At 43.7% G+C, this 14,593-nt stretch overlaps 1 protein-coding gene across 11 annotated transcripts in view; it reads right to left on the reverse strand.

Annotated features, from left to right (window-relative positions):
• Nucleotides 1-502: 502 nt before the first annotated feature.
• Fbh1 (F-box DNA helicase 1) overlaps nt 503-14,593 on the reverse strand; it is a 39,536-nt gene continuing 25,445 nt past the window's right edge. For all 11 annotated transcript variants that reach the window (XM_031358187.1, XM_031358188.1, XM_031358186.1 and 8 more), the window contains 11 exons: nt 14,114-14,201; nt 13,932-14,018; nt 13,160-13,296; nt 11,128-11,227; nt 10,720-10,841; nt 9,009-9,084; nt 8,404-8,601; nt 7,863-7,988; nt 6,554-6,660; nt 1,599-1,730; nt 503-970 (listed from right to left, as the gene is read on the reverse strand). In XM_031358187.1, coding sequence (XP_031214047.1) covers nt 800-970; nt 1,599-1,730; nt 6,554-6,660; nt 7,863-7,988; nt 8,404-8,601; nt 9,009-9,084; nt 10,720-10,841; nt 11,128-11,227; nt 13,160-13,296; nt 13,932-14,018; nt 14,114-14,201 — 1,344 coding nt within the window. In that variant the 3' untranslated portion in view covers nt 503-799. The remainder of the gene's footprint in view (nt 971-1,598; nt 1,731-6,553; nt 6,661-7,862; nt 7,989-8,403; nt 8,602-9,008; nt 9,085-10,719; nt 10,842-11,127; nt 11,228-13,159; nt 13,297-13,931; nt 14,019-14,113; nt 14,202-14,593) is intronic.

Genomic DNA, 14,593 nt, shown 5'->3' on the forward strand with positions numbered 1-14,593 from the left:
GCCTGAGTTGAGGCTAGCACGGTCAGTTTTTTGGGCGATGGCACATGCTTTTCTCCACCAGCCACCAGCATCAGGAACTGCTACTGGCAAACATCTCAAACAGTAGAACAATGTACAACAATGTGCTCTGGTCTTTTTGCTGGTCGTTTCTCATAAGAACTTACCTTTATCACAGGTGCCACTCCATAGCCCTGGGTACAGTAATAAGGGAAGCAATTTTACATCTCCCCCTTAGTGACCCTCTTCTCACTGACTGCTGACCATACCTTTCCTGCAAGGGTTTTTAATCTTCAGCTGTACCAACAGGAAATTCAGAGAGCCAGCTACTGTCACTTTGTACATGTCTTCTGAACATGATGCCACTTTCCTGTTTATTCCATGAACCCTAAATAACAAAGACCCACTATGGCTTGCTCATGTGTCACTCCTCAGCATGAAAACCACATGAGCAGACAGGGAACAGAGACAGGAGAAGAAAGCTTAGAAATGACAGTACTGAAGCTGGACTTCACAGTGGCATGCCACTGGGCAATGCCTGTTTAATTGAAACCTTGTAATAAAAGTTTAAATACATAAAATGATTTTTTATCAAAAGAACTTCTTCCACTTCCCTGACCTAATGCATGTGGAGGACAGGCAAGTGGGAACTGGCTATCTGTAAGGAATGGAGAAATGGCAGGTTCAACTCTGGTTGGTATCTTCCTCCTCAGAGATGCTGTGATTGAACTCAGGGTCTTCTGTGAGCAGAAATGCAGCCCAGAATGCCAGAATGGCTCCTTCAATATGTGGAGTCACAGCCTCAGAAGACAAGGAAGAGCAGAGCCTCGTGTCTGGGCAGCACTATGTCTTCCACAGTGCGTTCCATGGCACGCACCTGCTCTGGGGAGGCAGTCAGGAATGCCAAGGGCCCGATCCGCTGTTCTGCACACGAGTGGCAGAGGTAGCCACCTTTGTTTTCCTTCCTGTTGCTCTACAAGGATGGATAAGAAAAAGATGTAAGGGGACAATCTAAGGATAAAGGTTTTCCACCAAAAAGTGCTGAATTACTGTTGTGTCTGCCAACATGCTGATGCATTGTGGCTGTGACGTTCGCACTCCTGTGCAAACCCACTGACCATCCCTACACAGCACAACCACCATGTAGACTCAACTCCATCTCTACCCTTTAGGAGTAACACAGTTCTCCTGGCAAAAGATAAAGAATTAGAGATGGAGCTACTGCTGAGCGCTGGAATACATGACTAGCATGCTCAGTTTCTAGCAGGAAAGAATAAGAAAGGGATAAAGAACAAAGCAAGAGTGAAGCAGGTCCTCCAGGTAAACAGCTCCCCTTGAAGTGTCTCATCATAACTCCACCTCCCATGCTGGAAGTCTTTAGCACACCCAGCAAGTATCTGTCATTCAACCCGACTTCATCTTTGGATCATTAGTTACATGCTTGACAAAAAGGCAGACCTAACATCTGCCAAGCTTCCATGTAAGAAACTCTTAGGGAATCTTCATACAAGTTACTCCATTACCATGTTCCTCAAGAACCTAGACAGGCACAAAACTCAAGCAATAAAATGTGTCTAAGTCAGCTCCCAGGGTGGACGTACGTAAGTGATAGGCAGTTTCTTCATGGTCAGGATGGTGTCTACAGGGATGGTGTTGTTGCACTGCCCCACACAGCAGTGGACCACTCCTGTTTTCAAAACGTTACTTGTCAACTCTGCTTGCAAGAAATACTCCTGTGAAGGAGAAAGACAGAGAGATGAGCGGCAATGCTGCTGCCTATTGGTTGAAACCTCTACCAGTGGAGGACCTTCTGCACTGCCAGCAGCAGAGAGCCGCTGTCTGTTTCCTCATGTTCTAATGCTCCCAACTCTATACTACTGCCAAGAAACAATACTCGAGACAGTCCAATTGGCTTTTTGGTAACATTGCTAGGTTTTTATAAAAGAGACTGATAAAACATGAAAAAGTAAGTACCATTTATAATGACATTTCAGGACTATTTTGGATCCACAGTCCCTATCCCCAACTGCAGCAATATTTTGAGATAAGAGTCTCACTGTGAAGTCCAGGGTGGAGTTAAACTCTCAATCCCCCTGCCTCTCTCTTTCAAGGGTTAAAGTTCTAGGCACACTTAAGCACCCAGAGATTTATCTGCATAAATTAGAAACTCAGAACTGTAAGAAACAGATGCCCCAACGAAGAAGCAGTTCAGTACCAGCACTTTCTAATATCGTCCAAGGCTTGGTTCAATCCCCAGCACCAAGGTCCAAACCAACCCAGCACATTCCTGTCTCCACATCATCCAGCTGCCTAGCAGAGAAGGTTCCTGCAGCTTTTCTATCTGCACATTGTCTTCATAAAGAGGAAACACCAGAGCACATGGGAGGGTTAGAGCTTGGGGCACAGCAAGCGAGCACTAAACAGAACATTAGCGGTCTCAAGTGTAGGTGCCATCAGGCCAGGGCCCTTCATCTCGGGATGGGTGGCTCCAGAGGAATTCTATATAATACAGACATATTAGCAGACTACACGTTTTCTGACTATGAAAGTGGGACTCCACATTTGCTGGGTAACAACTAGCTGCTTACTGAATTGTTCTCTATCTGGGACTCCCTATTTTGATTCATTCGGTTCTCTCTCTTGCAGGACTGTTCTATGTGTTACAGAAAAATAGAGGAAACAGAAGCAATGTGACAGTCTTTACTGTCAGGCCAACTGATAAAGAATCTATTCACTACAAACTAGTGAAGCATGCTGTTGCGTGGGTCTGTGAGGGTAATTCTAAAGATGATTAGACCCACAGATGGATCCATACTATGTCATTCCTGGGGGTGGTGAAAAGGAAGAGGTGGGAACCCGCTGGAGCAAGCAGTCACATCTGGGGCGTGTCCTTGCCCTGACCTTCCCTGTACAGCTCTTTCTCTGCTACCTCACTAACAAGGTTCGAGCTGCTCTGCAGCAAACACTGTTCCCACAGTGATGAACCTAAAGCTGTGAGCCGAAACACAACTACCTTCTTTATTTAGTGTATGTCATGCATTCCATGAAGGCAACAATAATGCTAATACACACTCCAGTTCCAACTGAGCACTAACCACTGATAGCCTAAACTCCTTAAGTTACAGATTCTTGTCAAGTCCTCCCAGGGCAGCTACACAAATCCATCATGTCTTTTTGACCCATGACAAGTGTACACACACACAAGAACATTAGGCAACATTAGTAGTAGGTATCTGCTGACAGTTTTGGTTCCCTTCTATGTTATCCATTCCTCCCAGGGCCAAGCCTGTTACCCACTGAGCTTCCTCTCTGGCCTTTATATATTCTTTTCTCAACTCTACTGTCTCAACATTTCCAAAGGTAAAACCCTACCTAACTCACATTGTAAAATGATTATTCTGCTCCATAAGACTTCTATTAGGAAGTTGTCCTATGCCAGAATGGTCTGTTAAACGTCCAACTACTAATGTAACAGTAATTCTATGAGAAAAACACGCGGCAAGCTATAGAAGAGATGACTTACTGGTTAAGAGCACTTGCTGTGTGATCATTTAAGGATTTGGTAGAATCCCAGCAGCCACCTAACAGCTGGGGATCCAGCAAACACCTGTGACTCCAATGCTAAGGTATTCAATGCCCTCTTTTGACCTCTGACAAGGACAGGCACCTGAAGTCCCACACATGCACCTACACTAGCACACACACACACAAAACAACTGTGCAACAGGAACTACTTACAGATGAGATTGCTACTCTGCAATCGTGTGGAGTACTGGGTTGGAGTCAGCAAACTATAAGTGGGCAAAATCCAGAACCAGGTGTGTTCTGTAAATCAATTTCACTAGAAGACAGACACACTCATGCATGAAGTGGCTGATCCATAGCTGCTCTTATGGCTCACAGCAGCACTAAGTTGCAAAAAAAAAAAAATTTACTGTCTGATACTTTACAGAAAATATGCCACAGGAGATGTGAATTAAGATTAAGAAAAAAGGCTTGGCTATGCAGTGAGAGACGGGTCAAGGCTGGCTTTAGAAAATATACAGCTGATTCAACCTCCACAGAAAGACTCCTGGCCAAATAAGCCTATCTCAGAGGCTTAAAGGAAAAGACAATGGAGAAGAGAAGGTAAAAGTCTGACTAAAATGCAAGCTAGCTGGTCCTGTGCCAAAGGCTTTTGCATACCCATTCTGTTATTATTTTAGGGCAAGAACAAACCTTTTTTTTTTTTAAGATTTATTTATTTATTTTACATATATGAGTGCCCTATCTGCATGTATAGCTACATGCCAGAAGAGGGCATCAGATCACATTATAGATAGTTCTGATCCACCATGTGTTTCCTGGGGATTGAACTCAGGAGCTCTAGATGATCTCAATGCTCTTAAACACTGAGCCATCTCTCCAGCCCCTGTTCTGTTGTTATTTAAGACAGGGTCTTACTATATTCAATAGGCTGGTGCCAATATTCTGAGTACAAGAATTACAGACATACATCACTATGTTCAGCTTATAACTGTGTTGTGATAAGTCATATAAAAGATGCACTTGTAAAGGCTCTCTCTTTAAGCTCTGACATTATCATTCCCCAAACATGTAAAAGGAATTCCTTTTGTCCACTTTTAACTCTAGACATAACTTATATGACAGGGGTTTCTCCTTTCCATCAATGTAATTCTAATATCTAAAAGGTGACTGGCACATATGAAACCCAATCCGTACTCAATGGTGAGAAACAAGGGTCTTTCTCTTCTATCACTATTAAGAACTCTGGGAAAAGACAAAAACAAACAAAAAACCCCAAAAAGTCGGGCAACAATGGTGGCACACACCTTTAATCGCAGCACTTGAGATGCAGAGACAGTTAGATTTCTGAGTTCGAGGCCAGCCTGGTCTACAGAGTGAGTTCCAGGACAGTCAGGTCTACACAGAGAAACCCTGTCTCGAAAAAAAAAGAAACAACAACAACAACAACAACAACAACAAAAAGAACTCTGGGACTTTGAATGTCCCTCAGTAAAAAAAAATGGCTAACTGTCTCATCTAGGTGCTGGTGAAGTTCAAAGCTGTAAATACTTAGACTCTGAAGCATAAATTACATTGTCTCCTTGAAAGAAGATGTAGTACAGGTAAATGGCCTTTCTGTACATACAGTCTTACACTGCAGGATCAAAATGTGTCTTGGCTAGTTTTATATTAATTTGACACAATCTCAAATCATTCAGGAAGACAGAACCTCAATGGGAAAGTGCCTTCACTAGCTGGGCCTGTGGTACATTTCCTTGATTGATATTGATATACAAGCCACAGTTCACGGTGGGTGTTGTCACCCTGGCCTGGTGATTCTGGGTACCGTAAGACAGTAAACACAAGACGCCTTGTGGAGGAGCCAGAAAGCAGCTTCTCCACAGCTTCGGCATTAGCTCCTGCTCCATGTTCCTGCCCTGACTTCCCTCAGTGAGGGACTATGCTGTGGAAGGATAAGCTGAAATAAACCCATTCTACCCCAAGCTGGTTTTGGTCATGGTGTTTTACCACCTGACAAAGACACTAAAGGAGAAAGCACTTCTGTCAGCATTCACACTTACAGTTTAAACTTCCAACTTAAATATCTGTGGTTCAGGGAAAGATGCGCATTAGTAACTGGTAATACAAACTCAAGGTTGGCTAAGACTGAACTCGTGTATACTTACACCTGTGGAAAGCAGGACAGAGATGGAGATAAAGCAGGCAAGGAGAAGGAGTTGTTTATGGAGAGTAAAGGTTGAGAATTACATCAAAGACTGAGTATGAACTGGCTCACTTCCTTCAGTCTCATACAGGACTTGGCCCCACTGCCTAAAGACTCATGTTCCCCAGAAGGGTGAATTCATTTTTTTTTTTTTTGGTTTTTCGAGACAGGGTTTCTCTGTGTAGCCCTGGCTGTCCTGGAACTCACTCTGTAGACCAGGTTGGCCTTGAACTCAGAAATCCACCTGTCTCTGCTTCCTAAGTGCTGGGATTAAAGGCGTGTGCCACCACCGCCCGGCGGGTGAAATCTTTTTGGAGAGCCTATTGCAAGAAGCAGCTGCCATTTCAGAAGAAGCAGAAGGGAGAAGTGTAGTTACAGAAAACAAATTTGTCAGTTTTCCCACAGGATATGTGAGTTAGCTGAGCATATGCAGAGTTAAGAAATCTATGAAACCATTGACATTTTAAGCCTATACAGTCTGGCCCAGGCTCCCATTCTCATACCACTTGTTAGAGCCTACCTGCTCCAGTGACCTCGTCTCTGTACATCTAAGGAGATGCTCCTTTTTACCTAGCATCCTGCTTTCTTTTTGTGAGACAGACTTTCTCTGTGTAACAAGCCCCGGCAGTCCTGGAACTCTCTTTGTGGACCAGGCTGGCCTCAAATTCACAGAGATCAGTCTGCCTCTGCCCCAAGTGCCTAAGATTAAAGGCGTGCACTACCACAAGGGACTGTCTTAGGGACTCTTTAGGCCTAATGTTGATCCTTCAAATCACGTGTGGCTCAAATACAAGGAGAGTAACTCCTGTTCCCCAGTCCTCTTACCCCAGCCAGAGTCAGGATGTTCTCCAGGGATTTGGTCATTATAAGCCTCTTCTTGGCACGAGTAACAGCAACATACAGTAAATTCCACTCATCCTCAGAAAAGGACTCTAAAGAAAGGAGAACAAACAATCAAAAGCTTGCCCACAAAACTCATTTGTCATCCAAATGCTTAAAACCCCCACTAGCTTCCTTACAAACTTCTCAACATTTGCTAGCTGTGTATACATTTCCCTACAAATGCCAAATTGAAAACAATCAAGTAAAACCCTCCATAACTAATTATACAAAATACTTGTTTCCTTTTAGTCTTGCTACAGTAAACCTTAGAGCTGTGTTAACTACTCAAAATTTGCGATGAACCCACTGGGTACTAACGTGTGCAATGGAGCCTATGGATACTAAGGCTGGTCCTCCTTTCTTGTCTGTGAGGCAGATGGCAAGTCTGAGGTTCACAGAGGACATGTCACTTACCATGACCCCAATACTAATCACTGCTGGAGCTGAACTGAGGTCTGTGCTCCTCCCACTTTTCTACAGTGTCTGTCTGGATAAGTTCACTATAATCTGGAACTGCCTCACATCATAGGATGATAACACACTTTTATGCTCACCTCAGACCTATCACCTCCAAATCTCAATACCTAGCAAACTAGACGAGTCAATCTCTGAACAGATTAGAAGCTACTGAGCTGTACGTATACTCTGAATGGATGGGCTATGCAATGTGCACGCCATATCACAACATAGCAAGTATCCAAAAAAAGCGTGTAAATATTAAGAGACGTTTTTGGTTTGTAAACTCAAATGCTTTTATTCTGAGATTTAAAATCAAAACAAAAGCACCACTATACAGACTTTAACAATGAACCTCAAGAATTCATTGAAGCCAGAAATTGATAAGCAGATACTCTGCAGTCTGGGCTACATCACCTGAACACGCAGGACTCTCCTTTCAACCCCTAGCACTGCAAACAGTAACAAACACACAGAGACTTTCGTATTGGTAAGTAAACTATTGTTTTGAGTTTGTGTGAGGTTAGGACACCTAGTATATGATGATGCCAAGTCCAAAGCTGATGGGCAGTTGTGTCCACAGGGGCATCGTGGCATAATATTTATCAGCCACCTGAAAGAAAGACTCTGTGGAAGCCTGAATTCTCTAAAACCCCAGTATTAAAAGTCAGAAGTTTAGGACTAGGCATTACATTTGTTCTAGAACAGGAGGCCATTCTATCCAAACCAAAGCGGTCACCTCTTAGCTACAAAGCAGGAGCATCCCAGGAGCTGTGTCCCATCCCAGTGTCCTTACCAACTCTGAAGTGAGGAAGCTGGGCAAGATTATGCCTGGCACAAGGCACTTTCACGAAATCATCCAAAACATGCACAGTGTCAAACTCTAAGCCTTTGGCTTTGTGCACGGTGCCCAAAATGTACTCTAAGAAACAAACACGACAAGTTAGATGGGGGCCCACAGGTAAGAAACAAGAGGAGACAAAGCATCCTTGCAGGCATGCCCCAGCATAGGAAGAGGCACAGGAAGAAGGGCTGAGAAAGTAAAAACGTAGTCACAGGAATAACTAAAAGTATGCCACTTAAGTATGCCCAAAGTAACTTTACCACACCCACGCTCACTCTCCACATAGAAGACGGCTGTGCAGCCTGTCCAAAGTTGCACACGGCAGAGCTAGGTCTAGAGAATTCTACTCCAGTGCCTTGAAAGTGGAATAGGAATAAAAAGGACTGTTCTGCCTCCTTATTTACTCATTACTTAGAGCACAGCCACTGGCAGCCTCAGATGCAGAGACACTTCAAGAGACCTCTTGGAGGGAAGGCCAAGCCACTTTCCTTACCTGCAAAGTCCAAATCTTCTATGTGGCATCTCTCTATCCTTTCTACCAGTTCTGGAATCCTGATATTGTATTTTTCAACTACTGCGATCTTCGCTTCCAGCTCCTTGTCCTCTGCAGCAGTCACATACCTCTTGAAGCCACTGAAGCCTTCTTTATGCACCCATCGTCTGATGAACCGGTCTTTAATGATGAGGCCTCCTAAGGAGGAGAAATTAGTTGAAATCATCAGGTGAAATGATCACTCACTGTGTGTCCATGATCAAGTCAGTACTGTGGTCTCTTTGTCCTCAATTGAGCATAACAAGCCATATGCTCAAGAATCTCATCAATTTCACAAAGTTGAAATGGTACAGTCCAAGGAGGAAAAGCACCACAAAGAAGTGATGGAGTGTACAGTTGCCCTGACAGGCAGAAGAATGCAGGGGAAGTGGCTGAGAGGATCAACACTGGCAACTAATGAGACTACCGAGGAGGAGCTGTCAGTTCTTCTAAACGCAGGCCCCAGGAGCCCCCTGAAGGGAGAAGAGGAAATCTAGTTCCTCAGAGGAAGAAGATCCTGACTCAGGCCCTGGCTGACTGTGGCTTTCTGACAAGCCAGTACTCACGTTTCCTCCGTTCTTCCTCTGGCTGAAGAAGGGTCCAAATGTCAATGATTCTGTCCAATCCAAATGATTTAATCCCCTGAAAAAAATGTTCCAGTGGAATCTTTGTTTTGTTTGCTTTTCATTAAAATAAAACAAATCCAATGGGCAGTGGTGGTCATGCCTTTAATCCCAGCACTTGGGAGGCAGAGGCAGGTGGATCTCTTGAGTTCTACAGAGTGAGTTCCACGACAGCCAGGGAAACACAGAGAAACCCTATCTCTGAAAAATAAATGAATGAATGAATAAATGAATATATAAATAAATAAAACAAATCCAGAGATGAGTTCTTGAAATGAGACGATTTCTTAGAAACAGATCTCAAATATGGCCACAGCATCCACAGAGTGATCCACAGAACAGCAAGCTGTTGCCTCAAGCTCTACCAATGCTTTAGAGTGGAAGGCCCAAGCTATATACTATTTTGTCATCAATACAAAGGCAAGCTCAGTGTGCCTTGCCTACTGCACAATGTCTAGAGCATGGACACAACTGATAATGGAGCTGACAGGCAAGCTACTCATCGCAGGTTCTTATGATAAACGACTATAGTGTCTGTTGGCCTAAAACTAATTCTTGGAAGAAAGGTCCTGGCTCTGCTATGTTCGCTCCTGTTCTACCTAGGAAGCTCCTGCTGGGTACTCATGTGACTCTAGCCCTCACAGGAGACAGCAGTGGCAAGGGCTCCATTCCTAACAAGTTCTCCTCCTTTAGTGAAGGTCACAGATCTAACACTAACATTGTACACTGTAATTTACATCAAGTATGTGGTTTAGCACCGTGACACATTGTCACAGGTAGAAGTGTACATACAAGAGGAAGAACAACACACACTCCATTTCTTACACGGATGATATTCCAAAATTATTATTGTCATTCAACCATGAAAACGGCTAAATTGAGACTACTAGCTAAAATCTGAGAGGCATCAGTACAATCACCAAATCAACTGACATACTTAGTAAAAAACAGCAGTACTTTTACGTATCCTATAACAGCAACTATGTAAAAACGCACACTTATAAGGACAAAGACAAAAATAACTAGCAAAACTGAGATTGTTAGGAAATAATGGAATTATATGTGAATTTTCCCCTTTCGGTACCAAAATTTCTATGCAGTATTTACTTTAAAACAAAAGAAAAAGATATTTTATCATTTAATAATTTACTGAGTACTTAACACATAGTAGGCCCTAATCCTTTACTCATATAACTTCCAAGGTAATACACCACAAGCACCATGGCTAGGCAGTGTTTTATCTGGACGTGGAGACGAGGCATACAAAGGTGACCGGCCCCGGTCATACAAGTTAGATATGGAGCCAGAGTGAGAGCCCAGGCAGTTAACTCTAGGTTTTCAGGTAACTGGTGCTGCCCAACTGTGCTTACACTAACAGTCAACACACAGTCAGAAGACCCCGGGCGCCAGAAGCCTCCCTGCACAGTCACATATAAGAAGAGTTCTCTTTCATCACCTGGGGCTTACTCCAAAGGATTGTTTCACTATGCACCATCAGAGTGTCCAGTCACAGTGTGGCCCAGAGAGAAGAATTCAAAACCCAAACAGTCTCCTCTGCAGGAGACCCCAATGAAGGTATCTGTTTCCTGGGCCTGGTCTCTGTACTCTTTAAGGACATGAAATTTATTTATATTATCAACAAATTTATTCTTACCCCGATCAAATGTATCCTTGCAGGTGATTCTCCTTCTGTTACCCGGACAGCCTCGTCAAACACATTGGCATTGGTCCTGGACAGCAGAGCCACTTGTCCCTTTACATCCCCTCTTATGCCACCTTGAGGAGAAAGCACAGAGTCCATGCAAATCAATGTATAGCCCACAAGTAGCTTTGATAGGAAAAAAAAATACCGAAGAGCGCCGGGCGGTGGTGGCACACGCCTTTAATCCCAGCACTTGGGAGGCAGAGGCAGGTGGATTTCTGAGTTTGAGGCCAGCCTGGTCTACAGAGTGAGTTCCAGGACAGCCAGGGCTGTACAGAGAAACCCTGTCTCGAAAAACCAAAAAAAAAATAAATAAATAAATAAATAAATAAAATACAGAAGAGCAATAGAAAGCCTTACTCTGATGGTTCCCTCCAACCAACGTCTTTTTCCTGACTCTCTTGCAGACATCCAAAATGGTAGCTCCTACGTAGGCTATTTCCACACCAAATCTAAAACTCTGTTGGAGAAACAACACAACAAATGTACTTAGCCACCTGCCAAGAGATATTTGAGCTCACTTCTGCCAACACCTCCTGGGAAAAGGACGTGAGACTTTTAAAGACACTTGGACACAAACAGGAGCCTGATGAGTGAAAAATTACTGTTTCTATTAACAGCAGCATTTTCTCCTTTTAAAGACTTATTTTTATTGTTTTAAATTAGGTATGTGTTTGTGGGTATGTGTGTACGTGTGTATGTTAACATAGTGTCATCCACAGAAGACAAAGGCAGTAGACCCTTCTGGAGCTGGTGTTACAGGTGGCTGGGACCTAACATGGGCACTGGAATTGGAACTAGAGTTACCTGCAAGAGCACAAAGCACTATTCACCTCTGAGCCATCTTTCTAGCCCCACTCTTATGATTTTCTATGTTGGAACCCTGGAACGGTCTGTCACCTGGGTCACCCACCTCCCCCCCCACACACACAAAATCACCATTTTCCTGTCTTACCATGTCTTACCACTGTCTTCAGCTTCACTTGACACTGAACTTCTTGTCTCACCTATGTGATCCCTGATTTCTGTTCTCACACTCAATTCTGTCTCCCTCTGCCACATTAATCTTGCCCAAACATTTTAATTAACTGTCCCCCTGCTGTGAAAGAGAAGTATAATATAGAGAGAAGGAAATGCCCTGCTGCAAGGATCCTCCGCTCTCTGGATAGCCCTGCTCTGCATTGATCCTCCAACAGCAACTGCTAGCTTCTTTTAAGAAAATCTTCCCTCAGCCATTCTCAAGTCACACCTTGTGGGTTTTAAATTATGGAAAGGTGAAGAGAGGGCAGAGATTTTGCCCTTGCCTCTAAGACCTCTTCCAACATCAACTTATCACCTCTGTTTATTACATGCGGATTTTTAGGCTGGGGATCCTGAGCACGCAGAGAGTGCCTGCTTGACAAGCACAGGCCTTGGTTTCAATCCGCAATAACACAAAAGGCAAAACCAAAACACTTTAAGTCAGGTGTGGTGATGCATGCCCATAATCCTTAGCAGTCAGGAGGGTGAGGCTGGAGGACGAGGCTGGAGGACTGAGGGTTCCAGGCCAGCCTGCAACACACACAGAGTTCCTTTCTGAAAACAAAAGCCACAATGGACAATTGCCATGTTTCTCTGCCTTGGCCCACACTGCCCCATCACTCTCTCATCTACCTGAATTCATTCCTATCCTTCAACACGCAGCCCAAGACAATATTTTCTTGACTACCTCTGCTGGAAACTTCCATTATTCACTTCTTTTCCCAAGTGTCCATAATATAATGAAGCAAAGTATACTTTAGTGAATAGCAATAATGTTGCCTATTTCATGAACGATGTCTATATCTACATCATTCAGAATGGACCACGATCAAATTATTTGTAAAATAAACATTCACACATGACTGAAAAAGCAGCAGCCTTATGCTACTATGTAATGCAAGAGAAGACACGAATCTCCTTTCCATAACTCCAAGTAACATATACAGATGCTTCTAACGGTCCTCTCTGTGTGGGCCCGTGCAGCAGAGGACCCTGAGTGCAGCCAGTCACATTGCATATTGATAATACATACCCTGGAAACCCTGAGACAGATGGCACTTCCGTACCCATCTACACATGAGAAAAAGCACTTGACAAGTGTCAGCACACAAAACACACCAGAACTACTTGACCAGTACTTCTAAAACTGTCAGTGTCATCAAAACCAAGGTGAAGTCTGATAATATACAACCTAAGGTGGCAAAAACTAAAGCAATATGAATGACCTGTGGCTTTAGCTGTGACAGTATATGAATTGTTGTTTGTGGAAAATGAAATATGCCTTCCACAGTGCTGGCACAGTAAAGACTAGGAAGGAGACAGGATGCTTGCTCATCCACTCTGGGGCCTGAGCAGCAGTACAGGCTCTTACCTGTGTGAGATAGAAGACGTGAGTGTGGGGGACTGTGAACAGAGCATTCACTGCACCTCGGAAGGTATAGATCTGTTGGTGGGGGTCCCCTACAAAGATCTTCCCACATGGCTGAGACAGAACTATATTCATGATAGCTGCAACCAATAAGAGGAAAAGTGAGAAATCTGAATGGCAACAAGCCACGCAGCAAAAAAAAATCCATATTTAAGAAAGAAAACAAATGTACACTAAGCCAGCCCACGACAGACAATAACATTTTCTTTTCCTACAGGGCAGGCTGTTTATAAAGGGGCACAGTTCTATCATGGGCGTAGTAATGGTGTCTGGCCCTAGGATGCATATTACCTTTATTCCCGGGTCAATTGATTATAAGAAAATATATAAGCAAATAAAAATTTCCATTCTAATATTATAACATCTCCAAAATACCTGGAAAGTTATATTTTTAATACTGTCTATATTCTCTATCAGTCATGCAGCACAAAATTTCAGTCTAACTCTTTTCTCACTCACAGGAGACTAGGTCCTATAAGCAGCATCTTAAGAATAAGCTCAGGGAAACATATGGAGGAAGAATAGAAATGTACTTCAGGTGTGGGGATCAGAATGCTCTTGAAATTTTGGGTCTAATTTCTGAAAGACTAAAAATCATTTGCTCCTCTTCTTTAACACAAATAAGAATAACTTATTCCATGCATATGTCCTCTTACATAATCATGATGCTCTTTCTATGTATTTGAGACTACTGATGTCCTGAATAGTTTATCACCTGGGGTACAGTCCTGGGCCTCATCCACAAAGATGGCGTCAAAAGAGGCAAGCAAAGGTTTGCTCAGCTGCCAGAGTTTCAAATAGCCTAGAAGTAAGTAGTAACCAAGAGTCACAACTCCGAAGCAGTTCCATCTAAGAGACACAGGAAATAATCTAACAGAAACCAGGGAAGCTGCCCACCATCATGTGTCATTTGGTATGCCTCTTCTTTGCATTCCCCCAGCTTCCGCATGTTGTCCCAGAGTCTGCTTGCTTCAAGGACACCATTCTAAAAAGCAAGTGACACAGGAACCCAAAGTTTAAGACCCTGGAAGAGACAGTACCCTGAGATCATATTTCTGCTTCCACACAGTGAGACTGGGAGTAAAGACATCACCTAGAACACAGAGGGACCCAGCCCTTTAGACATCACTCTAGAACACAGAGGGGCCCAGCCCTTCAGACATCACCCTAGAACACAGAGGGGCCCACCCCTTTCAGGGCTCTCTGGAGTTTTAACCCTGAGATCTCAAGTGCTCAGAGCGTGAGAGGCTGAGGCCCCAGCAGGCACAGCAGAGCAAAGATCAAAGACCCAACTGTTTAAGACTTACTATTGCCAGGCAGTGGTGGCACACGCCTTTAATCCCAGCACTTGGGAGGCAGAGGCAGGTGGATTTCTGA

This window comes from Mastomys coucha, unplaced genomic scaffold (genome assembly GCF_008632895.1).
Source record: "Mastomys coucha isolate ucsf_1 unplaced genomic scaffold, UCSF_Mcou_1 pScaffold7, whole genome shotgun sequence".
NCBI classification, from domain to species: Eukaryota; Metazoa; Chordata; class Mammalia; order Rodentia; family Muridae; genus Mastomys; species Mastomys coucha.